The 24,355-nt window shown below is 45.1% G+C and overlaps 1 protein-coding gene across 2 annotated transcripts in view; it reads right to left on the reverse strand.

Moving 5' to 3' along the window:
- Window positions 1-24,355, reverse strand: part of CLIC5 (chloride intracellular channel 5) — a 145,618-nt gene that overhangs the window by 85,578 nt on the left and 35,685 nt on the right. The window contains exon 1 of one of the 2 annotated variants that reach the window (XM_040427289.1): window positions 21,062-21,391. The exons of the other annotated variant lie outside the window; for it this stretch is intronic. Within the exon in view, the coding sequence (XP_040283223.1) occupies window positions 21,062-21,118 (57 nt within the window). The 5' untranslated portion in view covers window positions 21,119-21,391. Of the gene's footprint in view, window positions 1-21,061; window positions 21,392-24,355 lie in introns of those variants that run through there. 2 annotated transcript variants of the gene reach the window in all.

Consider the following 24,355-nt stretch of genomic DNA (forward strand, 5'->3'; position numbering starts at 1 on the left):
TATTTAAAAATTTTGGAAAGCTTTTTGTTCTCGTTTGGGGGTACACTTGTCCTTTTCCTCTGCTTTCCATCCTCAGTCGAATGGACAGACTGAGCGTACCAACCAAAACCTTGAGACATATCTAAGATGTTTTGTGTCTGAAAACCAAGAGTTGTGGTCATTATATTTACCGTTAGCTGAGTTTGCCATAAATAATCGTCGTCAGGAATCCACTGGCAAGTCACCATTTCTTGGTGCATATGGTTTTCATCCCCAATTCTGTACTTTCAAAGAGGGGGGGTCTTCTGGGGTTCCCGAAGAGGAACGGTTTTCGTCATCTCTTTCATCGGTATGGCAGAAGGTGCAAGCTAACTTGAAAAATATGGGAGGTAAATACAAATGCATGGCTGATAAGAGACGGTCGCCAGGTCCGGACCTAGGAGTGAATGACTATGTGTGGTTGTCTACTAGGAATATTAAATTGAAGGTTCCCTCTTGGAAACTGGGTCCTAGGTTTTTTGGCCCTTACAAAATTGTAGCCATCATCAACCCCGTGGCTTTTCGCCTGGAGTTACCTCAGACTTTTAAAATTCATAATGTTTTTCATAAGTCGTTACTCAAAAAATATGTTCCACCTCTAGAACCATCACCGCTGCCACCCCTTCCTGTTGTCGTGGATGGTAACCTAGAATTTCAGATATCCAAAATTGTTAATTCTCGTCGGGTCCGCCGCTCTCTTCAATATCTGGTGCATTGGAGAGGTTACGGTCCCGAGGAAAGAATGTGGGTTCCTGCGTCTGAGGTAAACGCCGACAGGTTAGTTCGGGTTTTTCATGCCTCTCATCCTGAGAGACCTGGTCCTGAGTGTCCGGAGGCCCCTCGTAGAGAGGGGGGTACTGTCACGAGGGTGTCGAGGACCACGCCTGACTCCGTTATACCCGGGGTCAGGAAGTCGCAGCGGTTGGCTGCACGCTCTATTTAAGATAGGGCTGTTTTCCTTATGGTAGCTTTCTGGGTTTGCTTAGCAAACCCTTTTGGCTCACTCAGGGATCCGTAGCTCCTTCTCCTCAGCTGTTCCTTGTCCAGCACTCCCAGACCTCCTTATATTTCTCTCTCACACTTCTCTGGTTGCCAGAGATAGAGCTTCCTGCCTGGACATCTATTCTGACCTTCTGGAGCTGTGTTGCTGCGTTCGCCGGTAGTTGGTCCAGTACGCTACCCTCCAGATCCCTGTTGGACCTTTTTGGTTTATTGTGGTCGCCCACCTGGGTGTATGTGTTTGTATGTTTTGTCTGTCCTCTCCCTGGTGTTTCCCTCTTAGTGATAGTGGTGTGGACTAGCGATCCCACCGGCCTGTTCACTATCCAGGGCTCATATTAGGGAAAGCCAGGGTTTAGGCACGTGATCGCCGCACGGGTGAGGAACCCGTCTAGGGACGTCAGGGCAGTCAGGTGCCAGCCGCAAGGTGAGTTAGGGGTCACCACCTTTCCCTCTCCCTTGGGCAGGGCTTTCCCTGTTTTCCTCCCTGTGCATGTCGTCGGTCATTACAACTACTGAGTGGTTATTTAAGCCACATTTATATCAGTAAGATCAGAACTGAGCTATAATGGGTGTTTATAACGTCAGACAGCAGAGATAAGGAGTCCGTCTGCTCCTGGTGTGACGGAAAAGAAAGAAAATCCAAAGGGTGCTACTAGAGCATCTCAGCTCTGTACACAAAAAAAAGTTATATTTTTTATAAAGACCAATTAAAAATATATTTTTAGCTCAAAATGAGTACAATTCAATAATAACAAGAATTTCCCCAAAGGTGTACATAGCCTTTAGGTGCAGGGCCTGCCACCACTACTACTGACCCATATCAGTCATGTGCCCCACCTCTATGGAATTGCTTTTTAATGGGAAATTCCCATCTTGACATTAATAGCATATTGATAGGATATGCCGTAAACGTCCAATAGGTGCAGGCCCCGCTTCTGGAACGAACTCCTGCCTCAAGAACAGGTCCCCGCAATGAATGAATAGTAAGATGAGCATGCGCAACATCCTTGGCTCCATTTCCATAGCGGTAATTGGAGAGGATACCGGGCATGCATGGCCACTCCTCCATTCACCACTGCCCTGCCTTCCATTAACTACAAAACAGGGCCACTTTTAGTATTTTTTCCAGGGCCACTTTAAGTTCACAGTCCGCCCCTGATTACTGCCCATTACAGCAGTACAGTCTCACTCTCCCCCGATCCTGGGCTCGTACGCCCCCCCCCCACCCCCCACACACACACTTCTTCCGATAATTGTGACTCCATTCTGCAGATGATTCTTGCTTTGCTCACTTCCTTTTTAGAAATCTAACCAGAAAAACACACTGGTATTGCCTCTGCCTTTGATTTTCCCACAGTTCCCAGAACTTATCAGCCGTGGGCCTGACCATCACCAAGTTATCCTAAGAACAAGCAGGCTCTGATTAGCTTCAGGATATTTGTCAAAGAATACGCCCAAAAATACAGATGGTGCCAACTAGGGATGAGCGAATCGACTTCAGGTGAAACATCCAAAGTCGATTTGCATAAAACTTAGTTTCAATACTGTACGGAGCACAGTATTAGAATGTATTGGCTCCGATGAGCCGAAGTTATTACTTCGCAAAGTCTCGCGAGACTTCGCATAATAACTTCAGAAATTGATTTATACTGTAAAAAAAAACATTTCCCGAACTCCCCCTTAGGGCTCATTTAGATGGCCATATGCTGTCCGCAAAAACGCGGGTGCGGACATTTTTTGTAGAACCATAGACTTCAATGGGGCCATATCCTGATTTTCACTGACAAGTATAGGACATCTTTCATTTGTTTTGCTGAGCCGTGGAATGGAAGAAAAGGGCCCGATAAAAGTGAATGGGTCAGCATCTAATCCGCCAAAAAATTGATCTTTTTTTTTGCAGACAACATACGGCCGTCTGAATAAGCCCTTAGGGCTCATGCACACGACTGTTGGATGTTTTGCGACGGTCATGCGGACACGGAATGCACATGGAGGCTTTTTCATTTTTTTGGGAAATTAATGAATCTGCATTAAAAATAAAATGGAATGGACACGGAATAAAAATACCTTTGTGTTCATGAGCCCTTAGGGTCCTACCCCTTTTTGCTGCAGCATTTAAAACAGTGCCAATCTCATGGCAGCGTGGCTTTTGTCTTGATCCTAGGCAGCGCAACCAGAACACGTGAACCCAACCTTATGCAGTTCGAAATGCATTAATATATTTCACCTAGGGTGCGCAAGAGAGCACGTATGTTATCATGACTATTTTAACCGCTACCTGCTAGTGCTATGAGCTGGTGTAGATTTTACACAGATTTTCTAGTATAAATTATAATAAATCTGTTGGGTTGAGGAGACCTCGTCCCCTACACTAAATCCTGCCTACTTCGCTGTAGCGCATCTACTTTCCATATGTCCTTGCAGATTATTTGGGAAGTACTATCTCTACTTGCGGAGGCATTAGAGGCAGGGCTTGCTAATTGCTCATTTGCATCCCTTCTTCCCAGAATTCCAGAGGAGCATGTATGGCCTATTAGTCTCCGACGCTCTCTCGACAAGGAGAGTTAGTACTCCCCCCAAATCCTGACTTAGGCCTCTCACCCAGTACTCTCTGCACTGATGGGGAGCAATCACCCGAATCAATCACAGCTGTCTGCAGATGAGATGCTGGCTTATTTATTATCCGAGTCATGTCTCAAGGCTTATATGACTTATAGATAGCTGCCTTACATCTGATGGCATCAGAGGAAGGACATTGGTTGGGACCCCCATTCAAGCAGCTGTTCTGGTGGACTTGGTCAGACTATGTATGACATGATCACCCATGAGTCCTCTGCTCCAGAGCTTCTCCTAGCAGCCGATCCTGCGGGGTTCCCGAGGGCTGTTGACCCCATTAAGCGTTCCTTAAATTTCCAAAAAATCCCAAATTTTTACTTTCTGCTCCCCCTTGTAAATGGGAAGGAAAGTGACAACCGAACTGAGTTCTCCACAATGGTGAACCCAATGGTTGTCATCATTTCACCCAGGTAACCCTTGCGCCGGGACTTTACCATGTGGGTTGGAGTTAAAATTGGAGGAAAAGCTCACTGCACCTCCTGCTATTCATAACATACATAACAATTGTAAAAAGCAAACCCTGTGTGCAAGGAGTGGATCCTACAAGATGAAATAGAATAACTGAAGGCCAGCGGGGCATGTCGTCCTTAACCCTTCATTGCCCAGAGCGCTGACACATGCTTTTCTCAACCCCTCGTCAGCTGGTACAGTAAACCAATGTTGTTGTTGTTGTTGTCACGGATGGAGTTACCAGGGAGGAAGCCTTGTCCCAGATAAGACACCACAGAAGGTACTGGCTGATAAGAGAGGCCGGGCCACACTATGTGGATGTATGAGCTGTGTTCTATGTAATTACACATGGCCGACCCTGTGTACTTGTCTGTGTCAACCAGATTAGAAGCCTCGCTGCAGGGCAGCCATTTACTCCTCTTGCATATGTCCGCTCACCTAATTTTACAGTGTGCAATAACCGAGGGGTGTACAGAGCTATATATGCGAAAATCATAAATCGTTTGATAAAATGTCTCACTGTTCAGGGAAAATGTCTCTGATTTTGGAGACTATGCACAAGCTCCTGGTCTAGCACTTTGGGTGTTGCCCCTGCTTGTGCTCTCAGCTGTATGGTATTGCTGGTATTATAATTGTATTATGTGCTTTCTTTTTACTTCCATTGCTGCAGTCTTGAGAAAAGCCTTTGATTCAGTATGTAATATTGTGTGTAATATGTAGCTCTTAAAGGGATTCTGTCACCAGGTTTCACCCCTGTCAGCTAAACATATGCTGATGTTCAAGGCGTCTTCACGATTCCTAATGTGGTCTTATAAATGTCATCTGTGGGCTTATTTAGCTAAAAAACAGCTTTTACTAACCTGTCAGTCAAACAAATAAGGTGCCCAAGGGGATGTTAATGGGTGCAAGATGCCCGCCGCACCCGCCGCCGTTCGTGCCCAGCGCCGCCTTTCCGGACTCCTGCGCCGCCTCCTAATCCTCTGTGCCGCCTCTCGCTCTCCCTCCCTCCCCCCTCCTCCTGCTGTAAGATCTCGCGCATACAGGGGTTGAGCGAAGTGCCGGCGCATGCGCACTTCGCTGTAAGAAGCCAAATGGAGAAGTCCGCACGGGCGCATCAGGCAGAGCCCTGTGCGCAAGCGGGAGATCTTACAGCAGAAGGAGGGGGGAGGGAGGGAGGGAGAGCGAGAGGCGGCACAGAGGATTAGGAGGCGGCGCAGAAGTCCGGAAAGGCGGCAGTGGGTGCGGCGGGCATCTTGCACCCATTAACATCCCCTTGGGCACTTCGCTCAACCCCTGTATGCGTGAGATCTTACAGCAGAAGGAGGGGGAGGGAGGGAGAGCGAGAGGCGGCACAGAGGATTAGGAGGCGGCGCAGAAGTCCGGAAAGGCGGCAGTGGGTGCGGCGGGCATCTTGCACCCATTAACATCCCCTTGGGCACTTCGCTCAACCCCTGTATGCGTGAGATCTTACAGCAGAAGGAGGGGGGAGGGAGGGAGAGCGAGAGGCGGCACAGAGGATTAGGAGGCGGCGCAGGAGTCCGGAAAGGCGGCGCTGGGCACGAACGGCGGTGGGTGCGGCGGGCATCTTGCATCCATTAACATCTCCTTGGGCACCTTATTTGTTTGACTGACAGGTTAGTAAAAGCTGTTTTTTAGCTAAATAAGCCCACAGATGACATTTAGAAGCCCACATTAGGAATCCTGATGAGGCCCTGAACATCAGCATATGTTTAGCTGACAGGGGTGAAACCTGGTGACAGAATCCCTTTAAGTGCACCAAGGGTGGGCTCTGTCCGCTCAGTGCACCTTAGCTCCACTGCAATTCTGTTAAAGTCCCTACTTCCCTTGGGTAATTAACAGGGCCAGGCATCTGAATACTCCTGTCACCTGGCCCTGTAATGGAATGTGCTGTATGGCGCATGCACAGTATAGTTATCTTGATTAATGTGCTGTATGGCGCATACGCAGTATGGTTATCTTGAAGAATGTGTTGCATGTGCAGTACAGTTACTTTGAAGAATGTGCTGCACGGCACATGTACTGTACAATGCAGTTATCTACTATAATATTGCTGTATGTGCATGCGCAGTACAGTTATCTTGACAAATGTGCTGTTCGGTGCATGCGCCGATTACATACAGCACACCATAAGTACAAGATTACAAGGCTGGAAGAGAAAATGCCTGTCTCTGTCAATTAACCAAGGGAAGGTGGGGCTTCAAAAGAATAGCTTTGGAGCTAGGGTGCACTGAAGGACTGCCTGCAGTGCACTTAAAAGCTCATTTTTATGTAGCAACGGATCAAAAAAAAAGAAAGGTACAATTTTATTAGACACGGCAAGCACTGCCAGGCAATGGGTATTATGCCCACTGCATGTGAAAGACAGTCGGCCCACTGGGAATTCCTGGTAATGTATATTGCCAATCCGCCCCTACCCAGACATGTAATTTAAAGGGGTTGTCCCATGAAAGATATTCAGCAGTTTTCAAACCAGCACCTGGGTCTGAATATTTTTGTAATTGCATGTAATAAAAAATGTAGTATAGCCACTAAATACAATAAAATGTATCTGTATAGCGCCACCTGCTGTTTGTCCCTTTTTTTTATTTCTCTGTCAACCTCACTGATGAATATGGAGATCTCGGGATCCATGTGAGGTATAGGTCTGGTCCTAGCTTTGTGAGGTTTATTGGGAGAGTCACCCCAATGACGGATCCAGCAAAAACGCTGGTGTGAAAGTAACCTTAGCTAGTAAGGTGTTTGCCCCTGATACAGGAGGTACCTGCTTTGAGACCTGCCAGTGACAATTTGGATAAAAAAGGAATAAAAGTTTTTAGGCTACTTTCGCGTTTTGGCTTTGCGTTAGTGAGATCCGTTTCAGGGCTCTCACAATTGGTCCAAACGGATCAGTTAAGCCCCAATGCATTCTGAATGGAAAGGGATGCGCTCAGAATGCATCAGTTCGCCTCCGATCAGTCTCCATTCCGCTCTCTGGAGGCGGACACCAAAACGATGCCTGCAATACACAGAGGCGTTCGCAATAAATATTATAATGCTCAAGGCCCTAGGTAACCTCTGCTATACATGTACAGTCTATGGGATCGCATGTTAAAGTCCCCTAGGGTGACTTAAAATAATGCTACTTTCACACTAGAGTTTTTTGCGGATCCGTCATGCAGCTGCATAAACGCTTCCGTTACAAAAATACAACCGCATGCATCCGTCATGAACGGATCCAGTTGTATTATGTCTTCTATAGGCATGACGGATCCGTCTTGAACACCATTAATCGTCAATGGGGGACGGATCCGTTTTCTATTGTGTCAGATTGGGTCAGAGAAAACGGATCCGTCCCCATTGACTTACATTGTGTGTCAGGACGGATCCGTCTTGCTCCGCACCACATCGCTGACAGAAAAACGCTGCTTGCAGCGGTTTTCTGTCCGCTATGAGGACGCAACCAAACGGAACGGAATGCATTTTAGTGCATTCCGTTTCGTTCAGTTCCGTTTTGTCCCCACTGACAATGAATTGGGACAAAACTTAAGCATTTTCTTCCGCTATTGAGATCCTATGACGGATCTCAATAGCTGAATTGAAAACGCTAGTGTGAAAGTAGCCTAAGTGGAAAGAAATTTAAAAAAGTTTTTAAAACCATAAAAAAATCAACCCCTTTCCCCCTATTAGGAACAAATAGAAACAAAAAAATATATAAGATCATTGTCATTGTTACACAAAACGCCCGTACTGTTAAAATATAAATGTATTTATTACGTATGGTAGGCTCCATATTGAAAAAAAAAAAATATGTGGATTTGACGTTTTTTGTTGCTTCATTTCCCCCCAAAAAACTGAATAAAAAAAAAATTAAAAGGTATATTCCAAAATGGTATCAATAAAAACTACAGATTGCCCCACAAAAGCCCTGCCTACTTGACTTGGCCACACCTTCAGCCAGTTTGGCCCCGCCTACAACATGAGGCCACTTCTACATTTTTTTCCAGGGCCACTTTGAGTTCCCAATCTGCCCCTGGGGGCTGATCTAATGAATTTCATGGAACACAATTAATAGTGGATTGGAACACAGACTAAATGGGATTGTCTAAAATTAGAAAAACATGGCTGTTTACTTCCCGAAACACCACACCTGTCCACAGGTTGTGTGTGGTTTTGAACCTTAAACTCATTTATTTAAGTGGTGCCAAACCGTAATGCGCCAAAAAATAGGGCAACTGCCTACATTCTTCAAGCGCCCAATGGCCACAGAGCCCCCATATCATGCAGTGATCTGAGGAAGGCTACACGCCGAAAAATGTTTAATGTATGTAAACTGGAAAACCGCCCATGCAATAAAATACTGCACTTAGTGGAATTCAGGAGTCTTTCTCTACAAGCTGTAATGCCAGACGCAACAGGGGTTCACTGGGTGGCGCTGTTTTCAAAAGTAAACAGCTATGTTGTTCTAATACTGGACAAGGGCAGGTGTCCCATAATAAGCCATTCACCATATACTAATCCTGTGTGGGGCCTCTGCTGTCTGTGGACATCCTTGGAGAAGTTTGTGGAGAAGTTTTCACAAAGATTCACAAACCCACTGGGTAAAAGATCAGGGCCTGCCCGAGTCTGGAAAAGCTAAGTGGTTGTCAGTTCTGATCCTGCTTTCTTCAAATTGAAATAACTTTAAAGGCTATGTACACCTTTGTGCCAATTTTTTTTTAAATAATAGCATTGTACTCATTTTGAGAATTCACTGATTGAGATATAATTGGATTACGTTCACCTCTAAACACTTATCACTGAACAACAGAACGTTTGTGTATGTGTATATATTAAAAAGTTGAACTTTATTAATACACCTTTCTTTATTTGTGGAAGCATCACATCACTAAATTGGTGGATGCTCCACAATTGATAGGGGTTTATCACCTTGCAAGCTTATTTCTGGTACAGATATCTCCTGTATGTACCCCGTATTAAGTGATAGGGGTGGGAATACTTTCTGACCAGAATTAGTGGCAATTTTTGCATATAGCTATACAAGGGATAACCCTTATTGTGAACATTAGTTTGCATAGGAATTCACTCTCGTTCCAATTTTTTAAGGTGTATTAATAAAGTTCAACTTTTTAATATATACACATACACAAACGTTCTGTTGTTCAGTGATAAAAGTACTCATTTTGAGCTAAAAATCATTCTGTCAATTGGTCTTTATTAAAAAAAATGTTGAACCCCTGTCTGTGTGCAGCCTTGAGTTTCTCTAGTAGTAATATCAGAATTTTCACTCTGTTCCTTCAATAAGGCTCAGCTGACGGCTCCTTACTTCTGATCTCTGACCTTATAAACACTCATTATAGCTCAATTCTGATCTTACTGATAAGAATGTAGCTTAAATAAGTGTTTATGAACTTTTTGTAATTTAGAGATAAGGGTTATTAGATGACCAGCACAAAGTGAAAGTAAAAAGTACAATTCACATACAGTTCTGTTCAAAATAATAGCAGTCAGACATCACTAACCTGATCAATCACTGTTTTTGGTAGAAATTATATTTCTACATGGCAAATAACTTACTAGCAGGTGTAGTAGAGTAATAGAAATCCAACAGACCCAACAGTCATGACATGCATGCTGCTGATTCTCTGTAATTCTATCACTTATTGAAAGGGGCATGTTCAAAATAATAGCAGTGTGGAGTTCAATTAGTGAGGTCATTCATTCTTTGAAAAACAGGTGGCAATTATTGGAAGGAAGGCAGCAAATGTTGTACATGCTGGTTACAGTGCATTTCTCTCTGAAATTCTGAGTAAAATGAGTCGTTCCAGACATTGTTCAGAAGAACACCGTACCTTGATTTAAAAGTTGATTGGAGAGGGGAAAACATATAAAGAAGTGCAGAAAATGATAGGCTGCTCAGCTAAAATGATCGCAAATGCTGTAAAATGGCAACCAAAAAGATGTGGAAGAAAGCGAAAAGCTACCATTCGAATGGATAGAAGAATAGTCAAAATGGCAAGGACTCAGCCAACAATCAGCTCCAAAAAGATCAAAGAGGGTCTAAAGTTACCTGTGAGTACTGTTACAATTAGAAGATGCCTATGTGAAGCCAAGCTATCTGCAAGAAGCCCCCGCAAAGTCCCACTGTTGAAAAAAAGACTGTGAGGAACATGGATTAATATTTTATGTCAGCCATGTCCCCACACCAGCCTCCAGCTGTCAGATAGCAGAGGTAGTGAGCTCCACAGTGGGGCCCTGCTTCAAAGCCAGCATATGGCAGAGAATCTCTAGCACTCCACCAGTGTTTACAACATTTCACACTTCCATCCAGTCAGCTAGAAACCAAGATGATGTGACAGGAAGAATCTCTCAGCATGAGGTCTAGTCCATTCCCCAGTTCAATCAAATCTAGCAGACAGCATGGAACCAGCAATTTATAAGGAATTATGAATCGCCCGGCCATCACAAGCACAAACCGGATACATATTTGTGTCTCTGTGGCAACGATGAACAGGCACGTGGTCTTAGTGTGGTGGTGGGAGGCCAGGGAAGGGAGATATACATATCTCCCCACAGAAACCAAATAACGGTACCATGCTTGGACTACTGGTAGCTGGAACCCAGGCGGATCCGTTGGTCCCAGAACCATCTCCCTGTGACCTTCTGGTCTGGATCTATGAACCCTAAAGGGTTTTGTAGGTCATTTGCTGCCAGTCCAGCAGAGGGGTGGTGGACCCGGCTACAGGATAAAAGGCTTGTGCCAGCAAGAGGGCGTGCCTTTCTCTGAAAGGGGGTCACATCGTGCCATGTGTTTGGAGAGACCTGGAAACTGCTGACATCACTGCCCCCACGTGACTGCAGCCAAGGACTATTCCACCATCATAACCCAAAGGAACATTCATCTACCCGGTAACTGACTTGTACTCTGTGTAATCCTGTTTGTACCATATTACCTGTATTTGTAACCTCAGACCACTGTATATATTCCTTGTGTATATTGTGTTATTTAGTGTGCCCTTAAGGTGATTAAATATATAATTTAATCTTGTGCTGTCCTGTACACTGCTCGAAAAAATAAAGGGAACACTTAAACAACACAATGTAACTCCAAGTCAATCACACTTCTGTAAAATCAAACTGTCCACTTAGGAAGCAACACTGAGTGACAATCAATTTCACATGCTGTTGTGCAAATGGGATAGACAACAGGTGGAAATTATAGGCAATTAGCAAGACACCCCAAATAAAGGAGTGGTTCTGCAGGTGGTAACCACAGACCACTTCTCAGTTCCTATGCTTCCTGGCTGATGTTTTGGTCACTTTTGAATGCTGGCGGTGCTTTCACTCTAGTGGTAGCATGAGACGGAGTCTACAACCCACACAAGTGGCTCAGGTAGTGCAGCTTATCCAGGATGGCACATCAATGCGAGCTGTGGCAAGAAGGTTTGCTGTGTCTGTCAGCGTAGTGTCCAGAGCATGGAGGCGCTACCAGGAGACAGGCCAGTACATCAGGAGACGTGGAAGAGGCCGTAGGAGGGCAACAACCCAGCAGCAGGACCGCTACCTCCGCCTTTGTGCAAGGAGGAACAGGAGGAGCACTGCCAGAGCCCTGCAAAATGACCTCCAGCAGGCCACAAATGTGCATGTGTCTGCTCAGACGGTCAGAAACAGACTCCATGAGGGTGATATGAGGGCCCGACGTCCACAGGTGGGGGTTGGACTTACAGCCCAACACCGTGCAGGACGTTTGGCATTTGCCAGAGAACACCAAGATTGGCAAATTCGCCACTGGCGCCCTGTGCTCTTCACAGATGAAAGCAGGTTCACACTGAGCACATGTGACAGACGTGACAGAGTCTGGAGACGCCGTGGAGAACGTTCTGCTGCCTGCAACATCCTCCAGCATGACCGGTTTGGCATTGGGTCAGTAATGGTGTGGGGTGGCATTTCTTTGGAGGGCCACACAGCCCTCCATGTGCTCGCCAGAGGTAGCCTGACTGCCATTAGGTACCGAGATGAGATCCTCAGACCCCTTGTGAGACCATATGCTGGTGCGGTTGGCCCTGGGTTCCTCCTAATGCAAGACAATGCTAGACCTCATGTGGCTGGAGTGTGTCAGCAGTTCCTGCAAGACGAAGGCATTGATGCTATGGACTGGCCCGCCCGTTCCCCAGACCTGAATCCAATTGAGCACATCTGGGACATCATGTCTCGCTCTATCCACCAACGTCACGTTGCACCACAGACTGCCCAGGAGTTGGCAGATGCTTTAGTCCATGTCTGGGAGTAGATCCCTCAGGAGACCGTCCGCCACCTCATCAGGAGCATGCACAGGCGTTGTAGGGAGGTCATACAGGCACGTGGAGGCCACACACACTACTGAGCCTCATTTTGACTTGTTTTAAGGACATTACACTAAACTTGGATCAGCCTGTAGTGTGTTTTTCCACTTTAATTTTGAGTGTGACTCCAAATCCAGACCTCCATGGGTTGAAAATTCTGATTAAAATTTTTAAATTTTTGTGTGATTTTGTTGTCAGTACATTCAACTATGTAAAGAACAACGTATTTCAGAAGAATATTTAATTAACTCAGATCTAGGATGTGTTATTTTTGTGTTCCCTTTATTTTTTTGAGCAGTGTATCTCGATCACGAATCCCTACGTCCATGTTTCGGCCTAGTTATAAGCTACCGCGGGTTGGTTTCTCACCATATATAATCCCTTTAGCGGACCGGGCTTATATCAAACGAGAAGCTGGTGGCAGTGTACCCGGGCTGAGGAAGCGCTGTTTTACTGGGGCAGTGACCAGGCTCCCTCAGCTTGTTGCCTCTCTGTGCCCATGTGGACAGGAGGAGTCGGTGTAAACTGTACCAAGCTGACCTTACCTGCTCCTCCGGGAGGCCGTAACGTCACGTCTTGGTAACCAGTGACCATACCGTATCTCTTGAGCTCGACGTAGTTGACGTAGTTGTCAAGCGGGCACGAGGAGTAGTATCCCTCACAAAGACATGTGCTGAAGAGGTTACAATTTGCCAAAGAGCACATTGACGGCCTAAAGAGACATTTTGTGGACTGATGAAAGTAAGATTGTTCTTTTTGGGTCTAGTGGCCGGAGACAGTTTGTCAGACGACCCCCAAACAATTAATTCAAGCCACATTACACTGTGAAGACCGTGAAGCATGGTGGCGCAAGCATCATGATATGGGGATGTTTCTTATACTACGGTGTTGGGCCTATTTATCACATACCAGGGATCAGGGATCAGTTTGAATACTTGAAGAGGTCATGCTGCCCTATACTGAAGAGGAATGCCCTTGAAATGGGTGTTCCAACAAGACAACGACCCCAAACACACCAGTAAACGTGCAACATCTCGGTTCCAGACCAACAAGATTGACCTTATGGAGTTGTCAGCCAAATCCCTGGATCTTAATCCAATAGAAAACTCGTGGGGTGACATCAAAAATGCAGTTTCTAAGGTAAAACCAAGAAATAGAGAAGAACTGTGGAATGTAGTCCAATCATCCTGGGCTGGAATACCTGTTCACAGGGGCCAGAAGTTGGTTGACTCCATGCAACACAGATGTCAACTAAATATTAGTTAAGTGATTCAAAGGAAAGCAAAATCTTCAAACATTTTTCAGTTTATATAGTGAATGTTTGAGCTTGTAAACACTGCTATTTTTTTGAACAGCACAAATTTGATATATTTTTCTTCATGTTTTGATTTGGAATAGAATGTGTAGTGTTCCCAATGCATTTGTGTGTATGGAAATAAAAGTTATTAGAAGGATGTTCAGCTTTATTCACTTTTTTTAAACACACTGCTATTATTTTGAACACAACGGTAGCTAGACAAACAGTTAATCCTTTGTGACAGAACTGCTCAATATTTTTAATAAAGACCAATTTAAAATCTTATTTTTAGCCCAAAACGGGTTTGCAATCATTATAAAAATTGCCCTCGAAGGTGTACATAGGCTTTAAATTCCTCCTGCCCATTATGTTCACCCTGTATCCGCAGGACTTCTCTGAAATCACCTAATATTAGCAAAGTGCCTTATTTCACTACCTTTTTCTCCACTTAATGTGAAACAAGTCCTGAGCACCTTCCCTATTGTCTTCACATTACCTCAACCTGAAACTGAATTGTGCAGTTTCTCTTCATCATATAAAGCAGGGCATTTTTGAAATTTGAGTTTTGTTTTTGTTTTTATAGTTTTTGAGTCATAATCAAGAAACAGGGCATTAAAAATGCGGGTCCACCTCTGGGATGTAGAAGCGCTGTCACCTCTCCATTCATTCTCTTCCTAGATATAGTGTCCAGAGGCCTCACCTGCTGTGACCGGGTCCCCGATTCTCCACAGAGGTGCAGGTCCCACATTTGGGACCCACACCTACCAGACATTTATGGCACATCCACAGGAGATTTGGATTCTGTATTAGACTGAGGTTCCTTGGGCCCACCAGAGGAAGATATTCTCAGGGCCCAACCCCTACATCATCAATAAAGTCTAATAGGCTTTGAGTCAAAGAAATAGTCCCTAGAGGGAAGTGACTGGCAGAAAAGACGGCTCCCAGAGGTGGACTGGCCATAAACGCTTAGAAGCTACAGGGAAACTTCTCGGTGGGATGATGCCCAGAGGGCCGTCTGAGCCCTCCTCGCTGCCTCTAGCCAGGTATATAATGTCCTGGGCAGCCTCTGGGGAGGTAGTTTGCGCTTTGGGGCATTGCTTTATAATGCACTGTGGTATTTGGTTCTGCTGGGGCGGTATTTTATGCCAGAATATGGTATTGCTTAGCCCCACCTGCTTGTGCTCTCCTTGCCTTCTGTCAATGTGGACCCATCTACAACATGGGGCTACTTTTAACCATTTTAAGTTCCCAGCCCACCGCTAGTGGCTCCAAATGGTTTTCCTTCTCCTAGACCTTTGAAAATTACTATAGTATGAAAGCCTGGGCCCACAGGAGGATCCTTTGGCATTCTGGTGGGCCAGTCTGACTCTGGTGGGCATATTCTTTTAAATAAAATGATATTACTATTCAGAAATGTTATTAATATTTTCTCCTCGCATTCTGCACAGCGGTGTAACCTGACGCTTATGGGCTCCAGTGCAACATCTATAATATGGCCCTCTGCCTACCATGTGCTATCTGTAATCCTGGTGGCTTCCTATGTGACTTTTGGTCCCTCTCGGACATCGTAGCCCTGGTGTCACACCTACCTCTGCACCCCCTGCCCTGGACTATGCCACTGCCAACATAGCCCAGCCAAGCACCTGACTGGCATCCCGTAAGCCAGTTTCCATAATACGCTGCCTGCGATCTACACGGACTGATAGCCGCTGTCATTGTGTTCCTCTATCTCCCCGGTCAGCTGGGTGTAATCACAACCTCACATGTCTACTCTGGAATAGAAAGTCACAGGAAGGATTCGAGTGCATTCTTTCACTATGATGTTCTCCATTGTAACATCACCTTACAAATGATTTATGATGTTTGTGCAGGAGGTGTAGACGGGTTGTGTCTGAGGGTCAGACCGAGGGTTCAACCAATCTGCTGCTCAAAGGCGAACTCTGTTAAAATACGGTACATTTCTGCCATCTTGTCTAATGGTTGTGGGAGCCCCCCACACCACCACTACCTTTCAGGAGAACTGGGTATTCTGCACCCTCCGTTGTGTTTTTGGGAGGAGGAGAATTGGGTAGAGTTACCTGCACATGTCTACAGTATAATGCAAGTGAAGGCACAAGGAGACACTGACATTTAAATGGGTCACAGTCCCATTGCTACCAGACATCTTTGGCATATCCTAGGATATGCGATCATTGTCAGATAGGTGCGGGTTCCACTCACAAAGCACTACTGTAAGGGGAGCACTAGGGGGCACTGAGCGAACAGCACCAATGTAAGGGGTCATTAAGGAGGCATCTCTACTGTAAGGAGGGCTCTAAGGGTGAGAAGTACTGTAAGGGGTCATGAAGGGGGAGAAGTACTGTAAGGGGGGCACTAAGGAGACAGCACTACTGTAAGGGGACATTAAGGGGGAGAAGTACTGTAAGGGGGGCACTAAGGAGACAGCACTAGTGTAAGGGGTCATTAAGGAGGCAGCACTACTGTAAGGGGGTACTAAGAGGACTAAACTACTGTAAGGGGTCATTTAGGAGGCAGCACTACTGTAAGGGGGCACTAAGGGGATAGCACTACTGTAAGGGGTCATTAAGGAGGCAGCAGTACTGTAAGGGGGGCACTAAGGGGATAGCACTACTGTAAGGGGTCATTAAGGCGGCAGCAGTACTGTAAAGGTATCACCAAGGAGGCAGCACTACTATAAGGGGTCATTAGGGAGGCAGCACTACTGTAAGGGGAGCAATAAGGGGACAGCACTACTGTGAGGGGTACTAAGGGGGCAGCACTACTGTAAGGTGGCACTATGGGGGCAACACAGTTGTAGGCTGGGCAATAAGGGGCAGCATTATTTTAAAGGGTGCAGCACTACTGTAAGTGGGGCACCAAGGAGGCATAACAACTGTGTGAGGGCACTAAGGGGGCATATTTGCTAGCTGAGCTCCAATCAGCCATTCCATATAAGCAGGTGCCTGGTTCCCTTTAAATTCATGTGACTGTTATCCATAGACATATTAGGGATGGGTAACGATAAAACATACACTGTACCTTTAAAAATTGTGAACAAAGCAGAACTATTTCCCGTTCTTAGCAAATTTTTGGAAGGAAAATATCAAAATAAGGAAAAGGAAAAGGTCCTGGAAAATCTGTCTAGAATATATTGGCTGATTTCCCCCGGACATGTGCTGATTGGAGCTGTCAGTACAGAACCCGTCACATGTGATATTACTATACTGTTCTGTACTCCCGTGTCCTGTGTGATCAGGGGGCATTCTGCAGCCTTAGGGGAGCAGATCTGTCCTTACAGGCAAACTGGGCACTTGAAAAGGGCATCATAAAAGTTGCAGCTATTTTTGATAAACAAGTTGCACGTCATGTGACTGTAATGCTCATTCACCCCTTTGGTGGAGCTGCATTATAAATGAGCATTTGCTTCTGGCTTTCCCCACAGATTATAGGGGGTCCCCATTTACGGATCCTCTATTATCCAGAGCAGCAAAGGGCATCTGGAGGACTTAGCACGTCCATGAATTGCACAGCTGGGAACTGTGTAATACTTCATTTTTCCTGTGGAGGCGCTGCAAAAAGAAATTGAGCACTTGCTAACAGATTTTTTTCCCACAGATTTCGTGTGAATGATCACTGAGAGCCCCCGAGTTAAACACCATGTCATCAGCGAAACCTTCTAAAAGCCCAAAAATACAGCAAAATAACCCAAAGCCTAAATGTACCATAATATAAATGCCAGGATTCACTGTGAGCATAAACGGCGCAATTTTACGCACGGTAGGGCGGGTTATAAACCTCTTGTTACAGAATATGTGCACAGGTAACACTACTTTTCCAGTTCATAGACTACAATGTATCTTTTTATAGTTACATTGTTGCCATTTAGAATGTTTGTTGTGTTTGTTTGTTTTTTCTCCTTCTTCTGGATACACACACCAGAATTCTGTAGACTTTTTAGGTAAAACACACAGAAAATGAAGCTCTGTGGTTTTTCTATTAGTCACATGAATGGCCCCCAAACCCCAAATAAAACATGACGGTATTGACCATTGTACAATGCCGCCATATAGGTTGTATCTCGTATGATATGCATGCCATGCCTGTGTATGAACATAGAAAGCATGCCAATGCATAAGGGTCTAGAAGCAGAGGTGTAACTATGGGGGCGTGCCCCCGGGCCCTAAACCTGCAGGGGACCAAAGGTTCTCTCTGCTTAGAGGATAGCACATGGTAAGTGGCCCCTCTAACCAACCGAGCTTGCACATGACAAAGATACACAGAAATTGAATTTTGTAGTCGTTTTGGGATGGTTCCGGAATTGCGCACTAATAGAGGTGAATAGGGAATAGCAAGTAGTGCCCTTACAGGGAAACGTCTAGCGATTCAGTTTGTGCGACATGACCTGCGTCTGACTGGGATCGCAGAGTTGTAACCAGACCTTCCACATTACGTACAGGGCGTACGACAGTCACGTGATCATCCTGGCCGCCCGGTTGACACCGATCCCTATTGACACAATGACTCGTAAAATCAAACATCTTCAATCAGACTATGGGGACTACAGGTGCCTGAAACGCGTAGGCACGGTTCCCATTTCAACTGATTTTCCGACGGAGTCCTTAATATAGGACGCGGAGATTTTATTACATATCTGGAGGCTGGAGAATTCTTCTTCATCTCTGGCAATGGAGGAGGTACAATTTATGAGCACGTTCTCTAAAGTCTAGACAAATCTACATGATGCACGGGGCATTCGGCACCTCGTGCCTCACTAGAGTCATAACTTTCAATCCAAATGAAAATGTGAACACTGACTAAGCTCCGAACTGCGTGAATCAGATATCTGTGCAGGTAAAGTAATACCAGAACACAACATAAACCCCACAAAGGGAATCTGCGTCTAATCAGTAAGTGATGTGAGATATTATGATGGCCATGTTGATCACCCATCCTCAGGATAGGTCATCAATATCAGATCAATGGGGGGGGGGGGTGTGACTCCTGGGACCCCCACGATTAGCTGCTTGAAGAAACGCGAGTGGGCCAGTGACATCACATTCATAGGTCACATGGCCCAGGTGCAGATCAGTCCAATAAAAGTGACTAGAGCTGCAATACCAAGCACAGCCACCATACAATGAATGGCGCTGTGCTTAGAATGCTATGAGGAGGCTGCAGCGCTCACCAGAACACAGCAACCTCTTCGAACAGCTGATCGTCCTGGGGGCCAGGAGTTGGACCCCCGCCAACCTGATGTTGATGACCTATCCTGATATTAAACACTTGGACAACCCCTTTGATGAAATTCCTATAATCTGGCATTTGATAATCCAGATAGTTTGTACTGAAATTTCGCAAAACCAAATAGCAATGACGGAACAGAGAACTTTTTAGGAACTCACGTTATAGTGGGAGATTTGATTTTTTATATTTTAAGTTTTTCTTAACCGAGAGCATTTGGTGGTAGATTAAAGGAATTTTACTGTATTAAAGGTGTTATTCTAGAGCTCTTCAGAGAGGCTGGACGCACGGTGGGGTTCACACATACCTGATTCTGGCTGCATCGCTCCACGGCCGCCTCTTCAGGTCCTAGGTCTCTGGGAATCAACATTCTATTGACGGGTGTCACGTGACTGCTGCAGCCAATCACTGGCTGCAGTGGTGACCTGTCACCCATGTGGTACATCACTGGGCGGCACAAGGCAGCTGTGGAGCAATGGATCTGGAATCCAGCAGCCAGGACCAGGTAGGTATAAACCCCACCGCGGGTCCTGAAACTCTGAAGAGGTCTGTTAAAAAAGTTTAGTCTAGAATGGCACCTTTAGGGCTTGTTCACTCGACCGTGTGCTTCCCGTGCCTGTGCCGTGGACCGCAAATTGCGGTCCGCAATGCACGGGCACCGACCGTGGGGCAGCCGCAAGCGCATCGCAGACCCATTCACTTGACCGCTACGCAAAAAGATAGAGCAAGTTCTATCTTTTTGCGGTGCGGAGGCACGGAACGGAACACCAGAAAGCACTTCGTAGTGCTTCCGTAGTGTTCCGTATCTGCGGATTTGCGGACCCATTCAAGTCAATGGGTCCGCATCCGTGATGCGGAATGCACACAGAACGGTGCCCGTGTATCTTGCGGATCCGCAAATGAGGTCTGCAATACAGCAACGGGCAACACACATTCGTGTGAATGAGACCTTAATAATAATGAAATCACTGATGTGTTGTTATTATTATTAGGCCTCTTGCCTCGTTCCGTTTTTTTGCGGACTGTATATGGAACCAACCGCAAAAAAAACGGAAGGTACTCCGTGTGCATTCCGTTTCTGTATTTCCGTATATCTGTTCTGCAAAAAAATAGAACATATCCTATTATTCTCCGCATTGCGGACACGGATAGTACTGTTCAACTAGGGGCCAGCTGTTCCATTCCGCAAAATACGGAATGCACACGGACGTCATCCGTATTTCTAGCGGACCGCAAAATACATATGGTCGTGTGCAAAAGGCCTTAGTAGTATGTCTAGTAGTAGTATGCATTGTTTTTGCTATTATTATTATTATTATGGTATGACCTTTATTGTTTGCTGCAACCTTATATTTTTATATTAGATTTTTTGCACACTTACGTATTATGGGGGGGTCATTTATTAAACAGAAATACGCCAAAATTAGACGTATTTCTGCAATCTGCAATGTCTCCCCGCTCACTCTAAAAAAGTGTGCGGGGGGGGGGGGGGGGGGAGGTCCATCTCATTTACCATATTCTTCTCCTGGTTTGGCGTAGAAAATGGTCTAAATTTAAAACAGTAAAGAAGCTGTCTTACATTTAGAATGGGCGGTGGATGCGCCAAAGTTGTGTAAAGACCGTCGCCACTTCATAACCCCGGCGGATCCACCGCCAGTGCAGGGGCTTTATTAAGACCGGCGTCTAAAACGCCCTTAATAAGTATGTCACTATAGTTTTGTGTGATTGTTGTTATTTAGTTAGAATTAAATTCAAAAATAGTTTGCCGCAAAAAAAACAAACATCACATTCAAAACCCGAATTCATGAAATCAAAAATATTCGACAACAATTAAGGAAAAAACATAATACAAAATACCAGTTATAAAGAAACACACAGAAAATATGGTAAAAAATAAAAATTCACCCCCCCCCCCTTCCTAGAAACAAACAGAAGTCCGCACAAACAAAAAGGATGTCACAACCGTACACTAAAATAATACTAATAAAAAGTGCTTAGCCCACGAAAATATGGGACTGATGGGAATTCCTGGTTTCCCAGGGGTCAGCCAAGAACCATCCAGGTCAGTCACACAACCTATGGAATGAATAGGACTTACCTTTACAAAGAGTTCAATATCCGGGTCCTTCTCCTCTCCATTAGAAGGATCAGACATTTTGGTAAAAAAAAAAAAGAAAAAGAAAATTGTAGTAAAACAAAAAAAAAAAAAATTATACAATAAAATAAAAAAAAATCAAGTCACTGGAGTTCCTGAAATAACTTATCCTTTTACTACATGAGATCTGGGAAGCATCCTGCAGTTCGGTGATCAGCAGAAGAGCTGAGGGCTCAGCTGGAGGGCAGTCATGATCCAGCTCTGCTTCACATGCAATCTAAAGAGAGCAACAGGTCCCCAGCTGGATACTGTATCCTCATCTGTCAGTGATCAGTTCACACTGACAGACCAAAATAGCCCAGAGCGAAAGAGCAGAGGAGTGGCTCCAGCAGGCCTGAGGGTGGCCGCCCTGCACCTATAGCAGGTCCATGTGCCAGGCAGGCCCTCCTCCCAGCACAGTGCAGAGGGAGCATGTCCTGGCCGCCCTGTCACAATCTCCTCTGCAGACAGATATTTACTAAATTGTAAATGATAGAAGTATTTTTGCACAGTCGCAAATTGCAAAGTTGCAGAATTGAATGTGCTAAAAAGAAATAGCACTTTACAGAATTATAAAAAAACAGTTTTTGACATTTTTATTGCAAAATCAAATAGGTCTCATGCACACAACTGTATTTTGCATTCGTGCAGGTTCAGGATATTTATACATATTATGGAGCCCCTGCAGAACCTCTTTATTAAGAGTACCTGTTCACCATTGATTGAACTGAAAGAGCCTCATTCTTGTTATAAAGAATGCCTGCAGCATCTGAGGGGTGTATTAAGAGGTTCTACATCAGCTGAGGTACGTATAGTATTATGAGGTTCTGCAGCAGCTGAGATGTGTAGTTTTATGAGGTTCTGCAGCAGCGGAGGTGTGTATTATGAGGTTCTGCAGCAGCGGAGGTGTGTATTATGAGGTTCTGCAGCAGCGGAGGTGTGTATTATGAGGTTCTGCAGCAGCCACAGTGTGTATTATGAGGTTCTGCAGCAGCTGAGGTGTGCCTTATGAGGTCCTGCAGCAGCTGAGGTGTGTATTATGAGGTTCTTCAGCAGCTAAGGTGTATCTTATGAGGTTCTGCAGCAGCTGAGATGTGTATTATGAGGTTCTTCAGCAGCTGAAGTGTATATTATGAGGTTCTTCTGCAGCTGAGGCATGTATTATGAGGTTTTGAGGCAGATGAAGTGTGTATTATAAAGTTCTTCAGCAACTGGGGTGTGTTATAAGGTTCTACAGCAGCTTAGGTATGTGTGATGAGGTTCTGCAGCAGCTGAGGTGTGTATTATGAGGTTCTACAGCAGCTAAGGTGTATCTTATGAGGTTCTGCAGCAGCTGAGGTGTGTGTTATGAGGTTCTTCAGTAGCTGAGGTGTGTATTATGAGGTTCCGCAGCAGCTGAGGTGTGTATTATGAGGTTCTTCAGTAGCTGAGGTGTGTATTATGAGGTTCTGCAGCAGCTGAGGTGTGTATTATGAGGTTCTTCAGTAGCTGAGGTGTGTATTATGAGGTTTGTCAGCAGCTGAGGTGTGTATTATGAAGTTCTTCAGCAGATGAGGTATATATTATGAGGTCCTGCAGCAGCTGAAGTGTATATTATGAGGTTCTTCTGCAGCTGAGGTGTGTATTATGAAGTTCTTCAGCAGATGAGGTATATATTATGAGGTTCTTCAGCAGCTGAAGTGTATATTATGAGGTTCTTCTGCAGCTGAGGCATGTATTATGAGGTTTTGAGGCAGATGAAGTGTGTATTATAAAGTTCTTCAGCAACTGAGGTGTGTTATAAGGTTCTACAGCAGCTTAGGTATGTGTGATGATGTTCTGCAGCAGCTGAGGTGTGTATTATGAGGTTCTACAGCAGCTAAGGTGTATCTTATGAGGTTCTGCAGCAGCTGAGGTGTGTATTATGAGGTTCTTCAGCAGCTGAGGTGTGTATTATGAGGTTCTTCAGCAGATGAGGTGTGTATTATGAGGTTCTTCAGCAGCTGAGGTGTGTATTATGAGGTTCTTCAGTAGCTGAGGTGTGTATTATGAGGTTCTGCAGCAGCTGAGGTGTGAATTATGAGGTTCTGCAGTAGCTGAGGTGTGTATTATAAGGTTCTGCAGTAGCTGAGGTGTGTATTATGAGGATTGTCAGCAGCTGAGGTATGTATTATGAAGTTCTTCCGCAGATGAGGTATATATTATGAGGTCCTGCAGCAGCTGAAGTGTATATTATGAGGTTCTTCTGCAGCTGAGGCATGTATTATGAGGTTTTGAGGCAGATGAAGTGTGTATTATAAAGTTCTTCAGCAACTGAGGTGTGTTATAAGGTTCTACAGCAGCTTAGGTATGTGTGATGAGGTTCTGCAGCAGCAGAGGTGTGTATTATGAGGTTCTGCAGCAGCAGAGGTGTGTATTATGAGGTTCTTCAGCAGCTGAGTTGTGTATTATGAGGTTCTTCAGCAGCTGAGGTGTGTATTATGAGGTTCTTCAGCAGCTGAGGTGTGTATTATGAGGTTCTTCAGCAGCTGAGTTGTGTATTATGAGGTTCTTCAGCAGCTGAGGTGTGTATTATGAGGTTCTTCAGCAGCTGAGGTGTGTATTATGAGGTTCTTCAGCAGCTGAGGTGTGTATTATGAGGTTCTTCAGCAGCTGAGGTGTGTATTATGAGGTTCTTCAGCAGCTGAGGTGTGTATTATGAGGTTCTTCAGCAGCTGAGTTGTGTATTATGAGGTTCTTCAGCAGCTGAGGTGTGTATTATGAGGTTCTTCAGCAGCTGAGGTGTGTATTATGAGGTTCTTCAGCAGATGAGGTGTGTATTATGAGGTTCTTCAGCAGCTGAGGTGTGAATCATGATGTTCTCCAGCAGCTGGGACACAACTGTATAATATATAGGGCAGCTATGAAGAAACCTCTTGTTACAAATAGAGAGCACACCGCGTCTCTCAATCAATTTTCTATGAAAGTGATCCGCTTCTGTATAAGAAGATAAGCAGCGCTTATGTAGCGCCGCTCATCTCTGTATAATCATCAGGTTCTGACAACAGATGATTGACAGACAAGTCAGATCTGTTACTGACACCTTGTAAGGTTGTAGGTAAGACAGCTCACACGTCTGCGGACCTCTCAGACGACATGAAATATTCACAGACAGCTGCTCATCTCCTTGCTTGCTTTTGCTTTGCGGCGTGCTAGTGTCTGGAATTGTTTACTGACGTGTCATTTTCTTCTTACAAGGAGTAATTTACTGATCTCTGATAACAATGCCTATTGTGTGGA

The sequence above is a fragment of the Bufo bufo genome, chromosome 4 (genome assembly GCF_905171765.1).
Source record: "Bufo bufo chromosome 4, aBufBuf1.1, whole genome shotgun sequence".
Classification (NCBI taxonomy): domain Eukaryota; kingdom Metazoa; phylum Chordata; class Amphibia; order Anura; family Bufonidae; genus Bufo; species Bufo bufo.